The 19591-nt window shown below is 40.4% G+C and overlaps 1 protein-coding gene and 1 long non-coding RNA gene across 41 annotated transcripts in view; one reads left to right on the top strand and one right to left on the bottom strand.

Moving 5' to 3' along the window:
- The window catches only part of PHF3 (PHD finger protein 3), a 46588-nt gene extending 27202 nt beyond the window's left edge, over positions 1-19386 (top strand). For 24 of the 40 annotated variants that reach the window (XM_083431314.1, XM_083431303.1, XM_083431325.1 and 21 more), the window contains 12 exons: positions 4791-5106; positions 5866-6052; positions 6699-6852; positions 6954-7110; positions 8258-8374; positions 9964-10095; positions 10461-10596; positions 12434-12632; positions 13066-13216; positions 13775-13864; positions 15052-15247; positions 15949-19386. In XM_083431314.1, the coding sequence (XP_083287440.1) occupies positions 4791-5106; positions 5866-6052; positions 6699-6852; positions 6954-7110; positions 8258-8374; positions 9964-10095; positions 10461-10596; positions 12434-12632; positions 13066-13216; positions 13775-13864; positions 15052-15247; positions 15949-18074 (3961 nt within the window). In that variant the 3' untranslated portion in view covers positions 18075-19386. The remainder of the gene's footprint in view (positions 1-4790; positions 5107-5865; positions 6053-6698; positions 6853-6953; positions 7111-8257; positions 8375-9963; positions 10096-10460; positions 10597-12433; positions 12633-13065; positions 13217-13774; positions 13865-15051; positions 15248-15948) is intronic. The other 16 variants (XM_083431319.1, XM_083431315.1, XM_083431304.1 and 13 more) reach the window with 1 other exon arrangement.
- On the bottom strand, positions 1065-4423 carry LOC310673430. Its single transcript, XR_014508999.1, has 2 exons — positions 2857-4423; positions 1065-2490 (listed from the first exon to the last, which is right to left on the bottom strand). It is a non-coding gene; the product is annotated as an uncharacterized lncRNA (long non-coding RNA).
- Positions 19387-19591: the final 205 nt, after the last annotated feature.

Below are 19591 nucleotides of genomic sequence, written 5' to 3'. Positions count from 1 at the left end.
CAGAATTTTTAGTATTAGCTACAGTTACACACACCTTCAAAAGCCACGGAAAAAGAAATTGTTTGGCCTTTAAAGCCGTCTTCAGCTCTTCATAAATGATTCTCTCCTTTTAGACATTTGGGGCATCTCCCTTGCCCCTTGACAAGTGAGATTCCTTATTACAGAGGTAGTGAGTGGGGTGGAGTCTTGTGGTCCTGCAGATATTGTTGGACTCTCATCTACCCTAATCATCATGGCTAGTTGAAGTCCAGCAATCTCTGGAGGACTGCAGGTTCCCCACTCCTCTCTTACTAACTTTGCTACATGCTTGTTAGCTATCCTACATATACACAGGATTCCTAGTGCCAGTACTAAAATTCAGTCTCTAATGGACAAATTTTTTAAATGAATTCAGAACAGCAAATTGGGGGTCTGATGTTTACTTGGAAAATGTTGGCTTTCATTTTTGTAAACTTTCATTTTTGGCAGGCATGTCTATCCCTGCCACGTTCATATTCTCTTTATCAAAGTGATGAAAGGAAAAGACAAGGAAATGCCCATTGTGTTTGGAGGGTAAATTAAATACCTTTATTTTGTATTTGTAGAACTAAATTAGAGCTTTGTAAGCTGATACAGAATATAGCTAGCCAGCTAGCTTAAGCCGCCCAGAGTGGCTGGGGAAACCCAGTCAGATGGGCAGGGGTATAAATAATAAATTATCATTATCATCTGTTAACTATTCCCATGTTCGTTCTATAGGCTTGAATTTTCCTATAGCAAACCAAGCCATAAATTGGTGTATTTGTCAAATCAAATTTCTGTTTATTGGTAGGATCACAGTATACATTTAACTTGTAAATAAAGTTCTGAAAGAGCTCATTAAGAGCTAGTAACAGTCGTATAAATTGGGATTGACACAAATGGTCATTACTCCAGACTGGAATTTTTTAAATACAAATATGTACTGATTCAGAATTCAACACAAAAAAACATGCTTACAGGTTGTATGGCATTAACTCTTTAGTCTGAAAAAATGAGAGTTAAATTGGAACAGAAATTACATAACAAAGAGTCAGATGTGTGTACATAGTTTAAGCCTGTGTTCATAAAGATTTATTTCAGTTGGTGTTTAACTGAGTTTAGTCACTTGACAAAAGCGGTGTACAGATCTGATAATTTGGGAGCCATCTTGATAGCCTGCTCCTTGTTTGTTGCCCCCCATCCCAGTCAATGAATAACTGAGCCATAAGGAGTCCACCTTGGTGTTATCTTGTTTCTTTGCTTTTCTACTGTAATGCTCTTGCTGAAACAACAAATTCAGAAGCAGGCTTGCCCTTTTAAAAAAAATCAGAAAATATAGATTCATTTTAATTTACCTAAACATAATTGCAGCTGCTTCGTGAATGATTGTGGCAGCTGCTGCTTTTTGTTCAGGACACTGGGAGCACTGCTGTGATTGATCAACAGTTATGTTTATGTGCTCACTAGTTGTTTTAGAACACTTTTCTCCTCTCTTGAGTGTGCTTAGCATCTGAGTGAGTGACTGCTATTGAAAGTACAATACCCCCTTATTGCTGTTCTGGACACTTTCCCATATTGACCATTTCTTAATTGGAATAGTCGCTGCTAGTATTTCAAAAGTATGAAATTAATTCTGATGCCAAACATAATGTCCGTAACCCAAAATGGGCAGGAGTTCCCCACAACCTTTTCGGGCATGGGGTGAAGGGAACACTTTTCTATTTCTATATGGTCTCCCTACATTACAAATGCAGTCTTCTTTATGCACACCAGAGATGCAAGATCATAAAGCCTGAAAGGGCTTTCACTAGTCTGGGGATAGGCAGGGTGATGCCTGGCAGGGAGGGAGGACAGGAGGACTATAACTCATCATCCCTGACAGTTGGCCTTGCTGATTAGGGTTGGTGGAAGTTGTAATCACAAACATCCCAAGGGCACCATATTGGCTACTCTGGCCAGGTCTATTTTTCTGCCAATTCCTTATCTTTTAAATATCCACATTTCTATGAGGAGGAGCACTTTTTCTTATTTTTATTTCATTCCCTTATCGCTACATTTAGATATTCGATTTCTATCAGATTTTTAAAGCAAAGAAATACAATTATTTTCACACTAAATCTGAACATTTAGTCCTCCACATAGCTAGTTCAGCTTTCAGCAGATTGAATCTACACAATATAACTTGAATATGGATTTATCAGACATAACTTCATATAGTCATAATGAGATTTGCAATAAGTTTTGGGTTCCTTAAACTGGAACATGACATTCTAGAATGTTTTGGTTGTGATGGAAAATGTCATGATTCCCCCGCCATAGAAAACAAAGCAAAATCAGTTTCTGGTTTTCAAATATGCTAGTTTTTATGGCCATCTTGGAAATTGTGATAGGCTCAAATTACGGACACAGTTACCTGACAGAAAATTTGGTTGAAACCACTAGTGCTTATTATCAGGTAATATGTTTAGTAATAGGCTAGACTAAAAAAGCCTGGGACGCGGGTGGCGCTGTGGGTAAAAGCCTCAGCGTCTAGGACTTGCCGATCGTATGGTCGGCGGTTCGAATCCCCGCGGCGGGGTGCGCTCCCGTTGCTCGGTCCCAGCGCCTGCCAACCTAGCAGTTCGAAAGCACCCCCAGGGGCAAGTAGATAAATAGGGACCGCTTACTAGCGGGAAGGTAAACGGCGTTCCGTGTGCAGCTCTGGCTCGCCAGAGCAGCGATGTCGCGCTGGCCACGTGACCCGGAAGTGTCTCCGGACAGCGCTGGCCCCCAGCCTCTTGAGTGAGATGGGCGCACAACCCTAGAGTCTGTCAAGACTGGCCCATATGGGCAGGGGCACCTTTACCTTAAAAAAGCCTAGAAGATAATCTGAAATACTTTATAAGTTTTATGTATGAGCTGACAGCTGAGATGTGTTTCTTACGCCTGAATGAAGCATAAAGAAATTGTTAATGGAACACTACACCCCCACCCCCCTCTGATTGTTAGAAGCCAAATAGTCACATATGTAAGTATTGGCTGGAAACCCGTATGGTAAAACTCTAGTCCAAGTAACTATGAATGTGAATCTGTACTTGGAGTTATTTCACCCCTCTGAGCTTGCGCTGTCTTTAGTGGTGCAAGAAGAAGTGAGGTACACTGTTCTTACTTGTTTCTTACTTGACATAGTTTAGAACAGGCCAGTCATACTCTAGGATCCTATGCTCTATAGCATTCTGGCTATATATTGTGTACCTCAGCAGGACCCCCCCCCAACCCCCCCCCCCCAGGATTTATCGAGTATCAGGCAGGTCTATTATTACTGTTATTGTTATTAGAGGAATGTGAGTTAGCAGTGTAGAACAAGACAGATACTAAGGTTATTGGGCCACTTCATTGGAATGGTTGCTTTCAGTTACTTGGAGCAACAAACTATTGGCCGGACTCATACCATGTAATGGCAGGCTTGTTAGGAATTGCCTTAGTGAATCTTGACAAAAAGGTTGTCCCGTGTTTGCATCTTCCTGATAAGATCTTAACACTAGAACTTACAAAATCTTTGTGAATAATTTAAATTCTATAACAAGTAAATTTGTGGGGGGAAAGTTACCCAAGCTGTTACGGAGCACTTTTAACATTGATTTCTGCTCTCTAGTGAGTACTTCAGTCTTCTTGTTATAAACATGAGGAAGGAATTTAACGTGTTAATTGAGGTGTTTGGGGGCAGGGGGGACGAAGGCTGCTTGTGCAGTGAGTTTAGGCTCACTCCTTACAGCTGTGCCCCCCCCACCTGTTCTGGTGGTTTCTCCAACCCTCCAGGGCAGATTTAGGTGGTGCACAGAAGCAGTGTGAAAAGTCCTGTTGCATGAGCAATCTCTGCATGCAACAACTTAGTTGAATACCATCCATAATTTTCTGGATTCCTGTCTTTGCCAAATGCTTGAAAATAGAAATTCATATCCACCAGAAGGCTGCCCTTGTTTCCCTCAACTGTTTCAACTCCACCTTGTTTTCTATATCATTTTAAGGGGAAATTCAAAATGCAAGAGAATGGATGTCCATAAAATGGTACACCCTTCTCCCTCCCTAGAAAATAGAGAAAGTAAAGACTACTGATGAGTGCAAGGGGAAGTTAAGATTATTTCTTGGTTTGGGTTATCTTAAGTTTCAATATTATGAAAAATGTAAAGTGCCCTTTAGGACAAATATATATTAGGAGATTAATTGCAAAATAGAATAGATCTATGAAAAGACCAACTTTTATTCTATTTAGGAATGAAATTGTTTCTTGCACTGGAATTGTGAACTTCTGCTTCACTAACTTTGTTAGTTTGGGGCAGTTTCAGCCATGCTTGTTTAATGGCCTAGATAAAGCTGCATTTTGAATAATGCAAGGATATAAAATGTCATGTGATGCCCAGCTGGCCAGCTTAGGTCCTCTTTTGCTAATTTGATTATATTTTTCTGTTGTGCTGCATCATTTTGTACTATGAGAGGCGTAGCATATTTGGAGGGGTACATATACTTTTAAAGGTGTATAAGCAACTTAATTAGTTTCTTTTCCGGGTCTATTTGATAGCTGAAGAATTCTTTGATACTTTGCTACATTTCTAAATTAGTGTGACAAGATCCAATTTTGGTGTCACCTTGGCAACTCCTACCATGTTGTAAGGCTGGAGCAGTGGATGCAATCTCCAACAAGCTGAGTGGAGCCAGTGCTGCAATATACTCCCTTTAAGATGTGATGTTTTTACAGTCAAGGAAATGTAAAGTCTTAAGCACATTAAGTCATTTGTTTTTTCTTGTTTCAGGTTTATGGTAGGCTGTGGCAGGTGTGATGATTGGTTTCATGGTGACTGTGTTGGCCTGAGTCTTTCTCAAGCACAGCAAATGGGAGAAGAAGACAAAGAATACGTATGTGTAAAATGTTGTGCTGCAGAAGACAAAAAACCCGACCCTGTCAATCAAAATATACCGGATGCACAAGTGAAACCGGAAACTACACAAGAAGGTAGAATGATGGAGTGCGAAAAGCCTGGAATAGCAAAACAAATCTCCATGTGTCCACAAAGTAAAGCAAAGCAGGGAGAAGAGTCTATGAAGCACAAAGTCAAAATTTTTAAAAGGGTAAGAGATGCTATTGTAGTTGCTATATAATAATGATGATGATAATAATAATAACTACAACAGTACCTTTTGTAGGCTCCTGTAATTTTTTATGCGATTTATAAGACAAGGGGATACAGAATCTCTTAACACGATTTAAGGAATTTGCATATATTGACTGAATTCTGTACAATTTTTTAACAAGGCTCTTTGGAGATTATGTATATTGACTGGGAAACGTGCATCATTCCATCCTCATGAATGGATTATGAGCACATGCACCCTGAACCCTGGTGAATGTGCAGAATGTCTGGTGATTATGTACTTTAACAACTCAACTTGCATTACCCCTAACATAAAAATATATATTCTGCCTATCTGCACTCCCAACGTAGAGAAAAATAACGAATGACAGCTCTCCGAATTCTTTGAGGAATGTATGGTGTGAATGTGAACCTCACAGAAGGTTCTCTGTTCTGGTGAGGCTTTCATGAATAGTGGTATATAAATATTTTTATGAATAAATAAACTTGTGGTCTCATGTTTCAGTGCATTAGGTGTTAATATTCTGTTTTGGGGCCTTTTGCTGGGCTTCACAGGCAGAGATGCCAGAAATTTATGTTCATTTAAACGAAACTTCAGTGTGCATAATTTCCTCTGTTTTTTAATCTACATCTAATCAACACACACACACGTAAATGTATAGGTATAAAACTGATCATTCTGTTAGAAAGGACTGCAGTCCAAATGCTTTCTAAGATTTCTTGACACTTGTTGCAGGAATCTGGTGATGGAAAACCAGTATCAGAATGCAGAGATTCTGAAATGAAAAAAAGGCAGCAAATTCCTGTTAGGAAAACAGGACAAATGGTTGCATGTCCTCAGCGATCATCGGAAGACAAACACGAAAGAATGAATAAAGACAATCTTAATGTCTCTTGTTCAAGTGAAAGCACAACAAAAACCGGTAACTAAAAATTTTGAAGTTGCTTTTTTTTAAACAAAAACAAAATCACATTTAAAATATAATTTTAATACGGTACATGGAATGAAATATATAAGTGCTCATTTTAAATACTGCTGTGTGGGTTGCAGCTTAACCTGACAATGGAAGACTTGGACTCCTAAAATATTGCTTTCATTGCTGGAAATAAATATTGTGAAGGGGGACGGCCACTAAGGGCTCACTGGACGGGTGCCTATAGTGACAAGAGAAGGCAAGCTGCTTCCTCATGCAGGCTTTAGGTTCCTACAAACCAGGTCTTTAATAAAGCATACAAAGCTATGGTCTACAATTTGGATTCTTTAACATAAATTTCATTAAAGAAGGCTGACTTTTAATGGAAAGTATTTAGGATCAGTTGAGTAATTAGCTGTCCGTCCCGTAATTTCTAATAGGGATGGACTTGGTTTACAGGTTGTTGGTTTTTTTAGTAAGACAATGCCTAATATTGTTTTGTACTAATCCCAACAGGATAATCAGTTGTGTAGATCCAAAATTACGTAATTGTATGTTCTTTCAAATGTAACAACGCCTTCTCTTCAACCTTGTGAAATTTCAAATTCAAGTTATTAAAGCTATCCCATGATGTGACCTTTATATTTTAATGCAGGTGTTCAGGATAAACAGGAAGTAAAGAAAAAGAAAACGGAGAAAGGGGGAGCAACCAGTAATGTACACCCAGCTCCTGCCCCTGCATCCAAGCCTTCCACTGATCAAATAAGGCAAAGTGTTCGGCAGTCTCTTAAAGAAATCCTGGAGAAAAGGTGCGGCTGACCAGCTAAACAAATTGTTAATGTCTCGATCGTTATTGTTTCCTGGTGGAAACCAAACCAAACCAAAAACATATGATGTGTGTATTTTTCAGGCTTGCAGACTCAACGCTGAAGATTCCTGAAGAAAGAGCAGCAAAAGTTGCAACTAAAATTGAAAAAGAACTGTTTTCTTTTTTCCGAGATACTGATTCCAAGTATAAGAATAAGTACAGAAGCTTGATATTCAATCTGAAAGATCCCAAAAACAATGTAGGTGATGTTATCTATGTTTGATACACATTCTGAAATCTTTCCGTTAGTACTTGACTTTCTTAACGGGGTCAGTGTGATAAAATATAACCTGCTTATGGTTCTCTCCCCCCCCCCCCCCCAAGTGCTAGCAGTGTTGTCTTTCAGTTATTTTGGTAGCATATCCATATTGAATAATGTTTGTGACTGACGATGGGTAGAGTCTAGTCCCACTGTTGACCCATGGAATAACTTGTTTCAGCAGGCATCTCCGCTAATGTAATAGAGAAGTGGAGCTTATTTCCTCCCTCCTCTTGCAATCCTCTGTGGTATCACTCTCTGTTAAAACCTGGTGGTTGTGGGTGGGGAAGGGGCTGCAATGGGAGGGGGAAACTTCTAAAAATATTTCTTCTTTTCTTGTGTTAGTGAAGGAATTTTGTGGGTCAAAAACTGTTATGTGAGTGGAACAGCAGCATTGGATTCCACCTGAAAAAACGTGGGTCAGCCCAATCTATAAGCTCACTTCTTTATGATTCCTTGCTATTGTTGTTCTCTGTTGACGTCTGTAAAACTAAAGTATTGCTGAAAGGTACATAGATATGCCTGCTGATCAAGTCTGCCAATGAAATAAGTTGTCTGATAAAACTCCAACTTTCTGTGTGTTCTGGGAAGTTTCCATTCCTGCATTCTAATGTTTCTTGTTATGTTTAACTATACAAAATTCTACAAAGGACCCATATGTCTATTGCTTTGTTCACCTAATTTAAACTACCTGCACCTCTTCAAATCTTTTTCCTTGGTGAGAATTTCATTTTTCAATAACTATTGTTTGAAAAATCAGCCACTGAAAACTCACCCGAGTTTCGAGATGTGTCCTTCAGGCTAGCAAAGAGATCATTATTTATTTATTTATTTATTTATTTAAAAACCATTAAAACATGCTAAGGATTTTTAAAGAATCTGACTTCACTTTGTGAAATGGTGGATCCATTAAGGACATTAATGTACAACTATTTGTATCTCTGTGTAGAGAGGGCAGTTTTTAAAAATGATGTACAGGTGAGTCTGAAAAAACTCAATTTTCTTTTCTGGTTGAAATTGAATTAGAAGCCTATAGATTATTATTTTTTAATTGTTAGCTATAACTAATTACTGATTGTTTCCCCAGATACTGTTCAAAAGAGTACTGAAAGGTGAAGTAACTCCAGATCATCTCATAAGAATGAGTCCGGAAGAGCTGGCTTCCAAAGAACTAGCTGCATGGAGGAAAAGAGAAAACAGACATGTACGCTTAATCTACAGTTATTTATTTAATGGAACACCTGTTTCCTAGTGCTAATCAATACAAATTTCAAAACTCTCCACTTGTCTTCTGTGTTTCCCGTTCACCATCTGAAGTCTAATGGCTTCTTTCTCCAATGAGCAACTGCAGTGAATTTTAGGTGGTTGATTGTGTTGTAACTGCAGTGTGAATTTACAAGGGCTTGTTTAAATCACTTACAGCTAAAATGCTTTTGAAAATAGAACAACAACAAGAAGGAGCACAAAATTCTTTGTAAAACATGAGCTTAATTGATCAAAAAATGTTGATCTGTGGGACTGGTACAAAGTGGCAAAGGGAAAATATTTTACTGTTCCTAAATTACAAGCAGACCTGTAGATTTCCAGAATCCCTGCAAAAAATTGATGTGATAGATACATGTGTTCTCTGTTCATACAGTCATTGTACATTCTTTCCCACCTGATAGGTTCTCTCTTTGTGGAGGCTAGACCAACTTGTGTCTGAGCCTGGGGCAGATTGCTTCCTCACCCCCAACTGTGTTGCCAAATACATCCCTTTAATTAGTCCTACAGAAGTAAATATTTTCCAGGGGAAAATAAAGAGATGCATTTTACAAGAATGTGATGTGTTGGGTAGGCCCTGTTGCACCTCTGGCGCTATCGTAGCCTTTGCTTTCTTCCAAAGAAGTGAATACCTACAAAAATAAAACCAAAATCTTTGGTGGCAGCGTGCTCCAAACCTCCCATTGATGCTGCTTAAAGCCTATTCAGTGTGGCTCTTATTATTGGTTTGGAACTTGCTTATCAGTGCATAGTTTTGAAATAGATCATCCTTGATCCAGTGACCAGCTTTCTACAGAATACAAGAGTCATCCTTCCAGAAGTTTAGCCATTCCATCCTTGGAAGCTGAGGAAATTGGGAGATAACGGCTGAATTTAGACAGTTTGCTGTGGTTTAGCAGAGAGCAAGCCTCAGGCTTGTCATCTTCCTTTCCCTCTCTCCTTTTCTGGTATGGCTGTGAGAGCAGGGTGGGAGACTGAAAGCTTTCGCTTCTGTTTTTAGCTAACTGCATTATGCCCCAAACACATACCGACTTCAAACGGTGACAAGAGGTTGTCCTGTTTCAATAACGCATAATTAAGTACAATTTAGGATGCAGGCATAATGTGAAATTAATTGGAAATGGAAATGGGAGCTTCCAGTTGAAGGGGAGGGGAAGGGAAGGGAGAGTGCATGAGCTCAAGTCTTCTGCATGTAATGCTCAACTATAGTTCAGCTTTACAGCCAGGCTCATGCCTCTGGCTGTGAAGCAAACATGGAATAATTGTATCCACCATCTGTTGCTCTCTCTACCTATTCTTCATGCTAAACATCCAATGAAGGAGGAGGACTTTAGTTTTCATCTCTCGGACAACTATCTTCTCTTAGGTTTCATTTCCCATCATCCTAACCCAGCATGTACAGTGTTCAGGGATTATTATGGGAGTTGCAATTAAGCAACCTTTCCACCCATATTTTGGGGCTGCATCTGGTGATGTTTTCATAGGTTTTTACACTGTGTATCTGTTCTGTTCTTTGTTGTTTCTTGATAGACAATTGAGATGATTGAAAAAGAGCAGAGGGAAGTCGAAAGGAGACCAATCACAAAAATTACTCATAAAGGAGAAATCGAAATTGAGAGCGAGGCACCGGTAAAAGAGCAAGAAGTACCAATGGAAATTCAGGTATCACAGCAAAAATATTGTTTTTTTAACAAAATAAGTTGCTGCGTTATTTGTTTAAAACGAACAATGCATTGGTTCTGTTAAGATAGATAAAGTGTCTGGGCTGAGACAAACCATAACCTTGGGTTTGGGTGTAACACAAGCCAAACCATGTCTTAGCCCCAAGAAGCACTGCAGCAGCAGGACTGGGGGAGGAGTGTAGCAATTGCAATCTGGGCACCTACTCACTTGCATTAAGCTATGGTTTGACTTAGCATTACCTGTGAGCTGGACCTCTGTATGTTGTGGCTCTGATCATAAAGTTGTATTTTTATTCTATATAAAATAAAATTGTATTAACAAATTGTCTGTCTCTCCTTGTTTAGGAAACCCCTCCAGTTAAGATTGTGGAGAAAACGGAACAGATTGAAAAAGATAAAGAAGTGGATGAATCCGCCACTCCTGATACAACAAGTCAACATAAGAACCATCTGTTTGACCTCAACTGTAAAATTTGCATAGGTAGTATTAACTTTTGCATGCTTAAAAACCAGTTGAGAAGTTGGGGCTGCAGAGGTTGAACATCTGCAGAGCCACAGATTCCCCATAGCTCCTGTTATGGATAGCTAGCTCTTAATTTCAGTGAGAGTAGCAATGGGAGTGGCACAGTCTGATAAACTGTCCATTTATTTGCTATCAGCCCCTCATTGTATCCTTATAACAGCCCAGTGTTAGGCTGAAAGACAGTGACTCGTCCTAGGTCCATGGCTGAGTGGGAATTTGAACCGGTCTCCCTTGTTCTAGGGACGCGGGTGGCACTGTGGGTTAAACCACAGAGCCTAGGACTTGCTGATCAGAAGGTCAGCGGTTCGAATCCCTGCAACGGGATGAGTTCCCGTTGCTCTGTCCCAGCTCCTGCCAACCTAGCAGTTCGAAAGCAGATCAAAGTAGATAAATAGGTACCGCTCCGGCGGGAAGGTAAACAGCGTTTCCGTGCGCTGCTCTGGTTCGCCAGAAGTGGCTTAGTCATGCTGGCCACATGACCCGGAAGCTGTACGCTGGCTCCCTTGGCCAATAAAGCGAGATGAGCACTGCAACCCCAGAGTCGGTCATGACTGGACCTAATGGTCAGAGGTCCCTTTACCTTTATCCTTGTTCTACTCAGGCATGTTAACTAATATACCACTCGGGTACCTATGCTTTTTTTGCAGCATGCAGTGTGATATGCCCCACGGAGAGCCTCAAGGTCCATAAATAACAACACCCTAGTGGTCCCAGGCCCTAAGGAAGTTAGATTGGCTTCAACCAGAGCCAGGGCCTTTTCAACTCTAGCTCCGGCCTGGTGGAACACTCTGCCTCATGAGACCAGGGCGCTGCAGGATCTGATTTCTTTCCGCAGGGCCTGTAAGACAGAGTTGTTCCGCTTGGCCTTTGGCTTGGAGCCAATTTGATTCCCTCCCTCCCTCTCTTTTTTCTTTTCCTTCTCCTCCTGTGATGAGGCTACATTTTAATATTTTAATGTTCCATTATTTTAATGTATTTTATTTTTGTTTTTAAGTTGTAATCATTCATCTTGTTTTTATTATTGCTTGTAAGCTGCTCTGAGCCCGGCCTTGGCTGGGGAGGGCGGGGTATAAAAAAAAAATTATTATTATTATTATTATATTGGAAATTCATCCTGCTTCTGACTGGGGACCATCAGTTCCTTTTTCTCTACCATTAGTTTTATCACATTGGTGCAGTTTGGCATAATGCGCTAAACTATGGTTAGAAGACTGCACCTCAGTGAGTCTTTGTTTTGCGTGTTCCTCCAACCTCCCTATGGTCTGATGTGGCTGGAGGGAAGAGATCAGAAACTTCTGTTTTATATTAACTTCAGTTTAGTCTGAATTCTAAACTTTGGTTAATCTTAAGTGTAGCTAGTTGAATCGAGCCAAAAGTTCGTTGGAAGTTCGTTGAAGCAAATTAACTGCAATTAAGAATAACTGCAGCCTGTCTAGGTTCAAATGACACAAGAAGGTTATTTAAAATGTAAGCAAGCGCTTGTGAACTTTTCCACACAGCTGTACCAGATAGAGACAGGGCAAGTGCAAGTCCTAGGCTTCCTGTGACTTGTTCTCATAATGCTAAACCATGGTTTAGTGTTGCATCCAAATACTTTGTATTTCTTTAGGAAATATGTATTTTCAATAATAATTATCTGAAAATGGTTGGACAGTTGGGCAAATTAGAGAAATGTACAAAGCCTCTGGGTTTAATTTCAGTTAGCAAGATTTTGAGCATTATAGTGTTAAGATTAGGGGGGTTTTCTAATCTGGTATGGTTTAAACAGCGAAGCTTTCTAACTTGCCTTTTCAAGGTCGAATGGCACCACCTAGTGATGACCTTTCTGGGAAAAATGTGAAAGTGTCTGTTGGAGTTGCCCGTAAACCATCAGACAATGAAGCTGAAAGCATAGCGGATGCACTTTCTTCAACAACAAACATTTTGGCTTCAGAATTATTAGAGGACGATACAGAATTGCCAAATCCAGCACTTGCCTCTGCTTCAGGCTCTAGGTAATAATTTTGTGGTTGTAACTGGAAACTACTGCACGGAACCCCACTGTACACAAAGAAACAAAAGCAGCCTTCATGTGTACTTTTAAAGAAGCTTACTGACCCACCTGTGTTTATTCCAAGTACACAAAGTAAAGGCATTGAAAAACAGGTGCTTGTTATAACTTTTTAAAATATATATATATATAATGCGATTGTTTTTAAATATTGGTCTTTGCGTTTTCTTTGTTACCAACTGTCTTGGTGGTCTTGCTGTTATATTTGTAGCAAAGATGGAAGAAAACAGATTGAGATTATTACTAGTCTTGCCCATATTTCTCTCTGTTAATGTTGCTGCCCCAGCAGTGTCCCTGCTGCCATCCTCCCCCCACCGCCCTTGCAGTAGTCTAGACTGTTTTGCATTTATTATTTTTTCCACACTTTTGTCCTACAGATCAGAAATGCCTGGCATGGTTGAAAGTGAAGCACTATTTCTGGCTCGCCTGAACTTCATTTGGAAAGGCTTTATCAACATGCCATCTGTCGCAAAGTTTGTTATCAAGGCTTACCCCATCTCTGGCTCTTTTGAAAGTTTAACAGAGGTAGTATGTGTACACTTAATGTTGTGTTGTCACTTCCCTTGAAAACTTTTCCAAATTTTCTTTTCATTGCGAACAACTAAAATTTGAATGTGGCATTGTGAATGCAGAGTATTTAAAAACACCAAGAGATGTTGTTCATTCTCTCTTATTTTAGGAAGGGTTTCGGTCATAGCACTTTGTTTAACAGATACTTCCATCCCTCATGCCCACTCTTCTTGTGGTAATACGTCAAAAGGTGTATCAGCGACTTAAATGAAGATCTCCAGCATGTACACTTTCTAGCTAGCTTTTTTACATATTGGCTTTCTATAAATTCATTTCTATGCACTCAAAAGGCAGTAGAATTTTTACTTCCTCCCTTCACTCATCATTTGAAATAATGTGCCTTCTTTTATGAATCATGAGTGATACTGATTTTTTTTTTCATTTAGCTGTACTTCCATTGCAGTACTTCTCTATGGTAACTTCTTTAAGATGTTTTAAAAATATAGTAAGTATTTGAAGAGTAGCTTTTATTTTACAATGCGATAAATACTGCATAATTGTTTTCCCCTCCCATAGGATTTGCCAGATAGCATCCAAATTGGTGGCAGGATATCACCCCAGACTGTTTGGGAATATGTTGAAAAAATAAAAGCCATGGGTACAAAGGTAAAACCAAATTTGTTCTGGTCCTGGAAATGTATGGTGTTAATAGTCCCCTGTCCCCACTCAGTTTAAATGTTTTTTAAAGGCACAGTTTCCTTCTCCTCCTCCTGCTGCTGCTGCTACTGTTTGGCATAAGTTCACTACTGCCATTTGTGCAGGATGCAGCACAGAACATGGACTGGATCAGGGATTCTCAAACATGGATCGCCTGCTGCTTTTGAACTACAATTCCCATCATCCCTGACCACTGGTCCTGTTAGCTGGGGGATGATGGGAGTTGTAGTCCAAAAACAGGTGGAAACCCAAGGTTGGGAAACCTTGGTCTAGATGGACCAGGCTGTTCTTATGGAAACACCTAGTCCTTCCGAATGATAAAGCCTAACAAAACTGCTCTCTATTCAGTGATAAATGAGTAGAGGTGGATGTTTAGCACATTTTCAGCAGCTTTTCCTGTGATATGAAGACCACATGACTGGAGTGAAGTGGTAGTAGAAGGCACGCTGGCTACGAAGCATGGACAGTCATGCAGAAATATTCATAGTCCTAAAAATATTTTGCAGATCCAAATGCGTCTCTGCAAGTAATATTTCCATAGTGCTGGAGTGGGGAGTTATTTTTTTTTTTTACTAAAGATATTACAAGATTCTGCATGTGTAATTTCTGAAAGTTTTCTGCACAGAGAACTTCAGCTTAGTCTACTGATCGGATCGGATTTAATTTATCTATAAGAAGCACAGACTTCACACAGTGTATATATTTCAGGGCTGCTTTATTCAAAAGGCAGGCTGCACACCTCCAAAAATACCTGTATAAGTTGGATCAAATGGCTGAAGTTACCTCCTTCATAAGTACTGTTGTTTTAAGATTGCTTCACACCCACAAGTGGCTTGCTGGGCTGGCCACTTGCTGAGAAATCCTTCAAAAGCTGTGCCAAAATCTGGCCTCCTTTTCTTGGCTGCAGCTTGTAATAACCAAGACTACCCTTCTTTACCTGGAACTGAAGTCTCTGCAGTGTCAAATTCTCCTTGCGTGAAAAACCAACTCTTTCAGGTGCAGTAAGTACCTGAAAGTAAGATGATGATTGCTGACTTTCCCCTCTCCTCTCCTGCCCTGCCACCAAGTGCTGAATTCTGCTTTAGAGAACTAGTTGACAAATTGTAAGTTAATTTGTGCCCCTCCCTTCTCCATAGGAAATCTGTGTGGTTCGTTTTACCCCCGTGACCGAAGAGGATCAGATTTCATACACTTTGCTGTTTGCGTACTTCAGCAGCAGAAAGCGTTACGGTGTAGCTGCAAATAACATGAAGCAAATCAAAGATTTATATATCATCCCTTTAGGTGCCTCTGATAAAATTCCACATCAGCTGGTGCCTTTTGATGGTCCTGGTAGGTAACAAAAGTTGGCCGTTTCACATGTTAGTGATGGAGACCTTGTTTTTGACATTTATACTGTTGAGGTGCATTTTGATTATCCCCAAAACTGGATAGCTTGAAGCTTTTACAGTGGTACCTCTGGATGCGAACAGGATCCATTCCGGAGCCCCGTTCGCATCCTGAAACAAATGTAAGACGCGTCTGCGCGTCCGCGGGTCGCGTTTTGCAGCTTCCGCACTTGTGCGTGACGTCATTTTGAGTGCGCCAGTGGCAAAACCTGGAAGTAACAACACTCTGTTACTTCCAGGTCGCTGCAGATTTCAACCTGAAAATATTTAAGCTGATGCGTATTCATCCCAATGTATGACTATTTTGAGAGTGTGCATGAAGCTTGCAAATGTGGGAAGTCATCCTCATTGAGAAACCTCGCCTTTCAGTTTTTCCCCTCAACAAGCATGCATTAGTGCTCATGAATAAAGCAAACCTATCTTTATTTAACAGGAACTAATTATTTTAGAGTGTATAGGAATCCTACTTACAGGGAGCAGCTCTTGAGAGAGACATGGGGAAATTTGACCACTTGGACCAGCTGAGTTTTCTGAGATTGCAGAGGCATAGATAAGCTTTTTGGTAGAAATAGGTTTTTTTCTCTCCTGAAGTGTATGTGTATCTTATTAATTATACCACTGTGGTTCCCTGCCTTCCAAATGCAGGTATTGAAGTGCACCGACCCAATTTGTTGCTGGGGTTGATAATTCGTCAGAAGCTGAAAAGGCAGGCCAGTTCTGCCACCAGTACGAACCCTAGCCCTGCCGAAGAGAGTCCTGAGAATTTGCCCCCAGAAAAGAAGAGCAAACTGAGCAAACCTGAAGTCCTTCATTCTGAATCGGTGGAAAAAGAAGACGAGAACGACTTCTTCAACTCCTTCACAGCTGTATTGCACAAACAAAGGATCAAGTCGCAGCTATCAAATACCGAAGAAACAACTGTGAGTGAGCCTGCTGTGGAAAGCATCAAACTTGAACCACCAAAGCCTCTGCGGTTCCTTCCCGGAGTTTTGGTTGGATGGGAAAATCAGCAATCTGCTCTTGAACTAGCAAGTAAGCCACTGCCAGTTGATGATATTCTTCAAAGTCTTTTGGGCACTACGGGGCAGATGTCTGAACATATCCAGCCAGCAGTCAGCCAGCTTGCTAGTGAAGATCTGCCTTTATTAGATAAGAAGGCCAGCATAAAAGAAGAACTAAGGGACATTCCTATAGTAACTGCTGGAACTGAAGAAACGAAGGGGAAAAAGGACAGTTCAAAAGAACCAATTGATAATTTCTCTGCAGCTGATACACCAGTAGCCGATGTCTCATGCTCGTCAGAAAATCTGACAAGCATAAGTCTTAAGGGCAAACCACCAGATGTTTCTACAGAAGCATTTTTAGCAAACCTAACTATTCTGTCACAGAACAAGGAAACCAAAGAGACTCCTGAAAGCAATCTAAGGTTGGGTGACGGTGCTAATGTTTCTCAGGAAAGGACCACAGATTTTCCTGTCTCGGCGAGCACAGGGAAAGGAATTGGGAGCAATAATGGCGGCGTAGCATCTGTTGATAGTATGACTGTGAATAGTTCACAGTTCATTAATCTTAAAAGGGATCCAAGGCAAGCAGCAGGACGAGGCCTACAGAACAATGCTTCAGAAAATGATGGGGACAGTATTAAGTATGAAGAAATACAGAATAGTCAACAACCGGACACTTTGGAAACCGAACAGGCTAAAGTAGATAATAAGCAACTGTCAGGAAATGACCTAGCTTCAGATCGGAGCGATAGTCAAGAGTGCAAGAAGTTGTTGGTTTCAGCTGCATCTACAGCAGACAGTGTGTGCTCCTCACAGCCGGAAAATACAAATCCGTTGTGTGAAGAGGCACTGATGCAAAGCACTGAGGCAGTACGTCCCATTAGAAGAGGATTATTGACACCGCCGTCATCATCTCAGTTTGAAGCAGATAATGCCAGCGGTTCTGAATTCAGTACCAAAATGCCCAGCCCTGTTGCAAGTGGAAGCTTTTCACCAATCAGGACTCCGCAGCCAAATTTTCAGCACACCAAAACTTCTCCGCCTGGCTCTCAGTTTCAAGGGGCTGTTGCCCCTAATTTCCCTCCCCAAAACAATCCTGTGTTTGGCTTTCCTCCTCATCTGCCCCCTCCGCTCCTCCCTCCTCCAGGCTTTGGCTTTGCTCAGAACCCTCTGATGCCTTGGCCCCCCGTTTTGCACCTGTCAGGTCAGCCCCCACATTTTGTTGGACCAGTTACGCCAGTGCCACCCCTGGCTCAGAAACAGCCGAGATTCTCGGGGCCAGAACACTTTTATCAGGGTAGAGACACCCGGAGGACAGAGAGGCGTCACAGCGATCCTTGGGGTCGCCAGGGTCCCCATGTGGAGAGGGCATTTGGTAGGAGGAAAAGCGACCAGCAGAGGCAGAGGTTTTACAGCGAGACCCACCACCAGAAAAAGGGCAGGCATGAATGGGAGCCGGATTCCGAAAGAAATAGGCATAGAGATAGAAACCAGGAGAAAGAGAGAGAGAGGAAAAGCAGGGAGGAAGGGCATCGGGACAAAGAGAGGTCGCGGCTTTCACATAGCGACAAAGACTCTGAAGGCAAATCCAGAGACAGTAGGAATCTTGACAAGAAGGAAGCTCCTAAAAGTGAAGAGCGTGCTCAGGAGAAGGAGAAAGAGAGAGAGAAAAGTAGGGAGAGGCACAGAGAGCGAGAGAGCGACAAGCCCCGAGATAGACATCAAAAAGACAGGGACCACAGTGACCGGGGGAAAACCAAGAGGTAAAAGTAGCGGGGAAGGGGGTCCACAGCCTATCTTCTAAAGTTTATAATAAACAGGAAATAATCTGTTTTAAATATGTCCTAAAACTCTGTAAAAAGATATGCTTGGGTATCAGTTGTGCCATCAGTTCTTTCTTTTTAAAAAAAATATCCAGTGTTTAATGTTTTGTAGAGACAAGTCTTGTTGGGTACCAACCAGTGTACCACTTGCTCATTTACTTTTACATTCAGCCGCTCTAGGAGCAGAGGTTGAATTGTTCAAAATTTTACGTTGCTTGTATAGACAATAATTTAAGGGTTTTCCTTTGATATGCAATAAAAAGTGCATAAAGGTTCTTTGTTCGATTTGGCTTCAGTTGACATATTTGCAGCCTTTGGTGATTTGTGCTCGCTGTTTGAAGATGCTCCAGTAAATATAAAGGAGAATTTTGTATCATTCACTCTTCTTAGATTACAGTGACTTAAAAAGAAAAGAAAAGACTGTGACACACTCTCAGAAACCCAAGTTTGAATGCAGTATACAGCATACTTGAATGGTGTTGAAGACTTTCAGAAGACAAGCAAAATGAAAAAAGAGCAGTATTTATCATCATATTTCCACCCCTATGCATCTGAAACAGTTTTTGAGCAGAAATTAGAAGGCTGCATGGTCCAAATTTTATTGCTTTTAGGGCACACATTTTAATAAGGTTCCCCCCCACCTTTTAGCCTTTATGCTATAATTTGTATTAATTTCCCAACCATTTCTCTCGCTTCAAAAACTTGAATACCTAAGCTTGTACATGACATTGTGTTTTACTATCCTTTATATTGTAAAATGTAAATATTTTAAGGGATATTTTGATTCTACAAATGATAAAGCCTTCTCACAGCTGTTGTTTGATTGGTTTTAATAGATGTGAAGCAATAGGCTAAACTGATATAACAGAAAGATGTATAAATGTGGCTTGACTGGTAATTTTTAACAACCCTAGGGCTTTTAATAAATAGATCAGTAAAATTTTGTGATTTTCTGTGGAAAATTATAGTATATTGCTGTTTCTGTTGGATACCATTGCACTATTCTGTTCAACATCTTGTTTTGAAGTATTTAGTAAAATTAAGAGCATTGTGGATAAAGAACCTTCTTGAGTAAGATCGCCTTACCTATGAACATAAATTTTTTGCACTTTGGTATCAAAATAAACTTCCTTCCAATAATATGTGATTAAAGCAAATCGTTAGGCTATTTTAAAATCCTATTTAAATATAACAGCCGGTTTGCAAACCTTGCACATGGCTTTATATAGTCAAATTAAAAATGCTATACAGTACAATGCTTGATGGTAGCTTTTATTTAAAAATGTGACTATCCAGATTGTTGGCTTTTAAGAAACACTTTTTTTTTTTAGCACAATGTATATGTTAAATAGAAATTCAAGATCATGGTAATTCTGATGTAAATTATTGCTGGGGAAGGAGGGAATATTTGCAACTATGTCCAGCACAGTTGTCTAAGTGAATGTAGAATGTCACCTTCTG

The sequence above is a fragment of the Podarcis tiliguerta genome (genome assembly GCF_965153285.1).
Source record: "Podarcis tiliguerta genome assembly, chromosome: 3".
NCBI lineage: Eukaryota > Metazoa > Chordata > Lepidosauria > Squamata > Lacertidae > Podarcis > Podarcis tiliguerta.
This window is presented reverse-complemented; position numbering and strand designations above follow the sequence as displayed.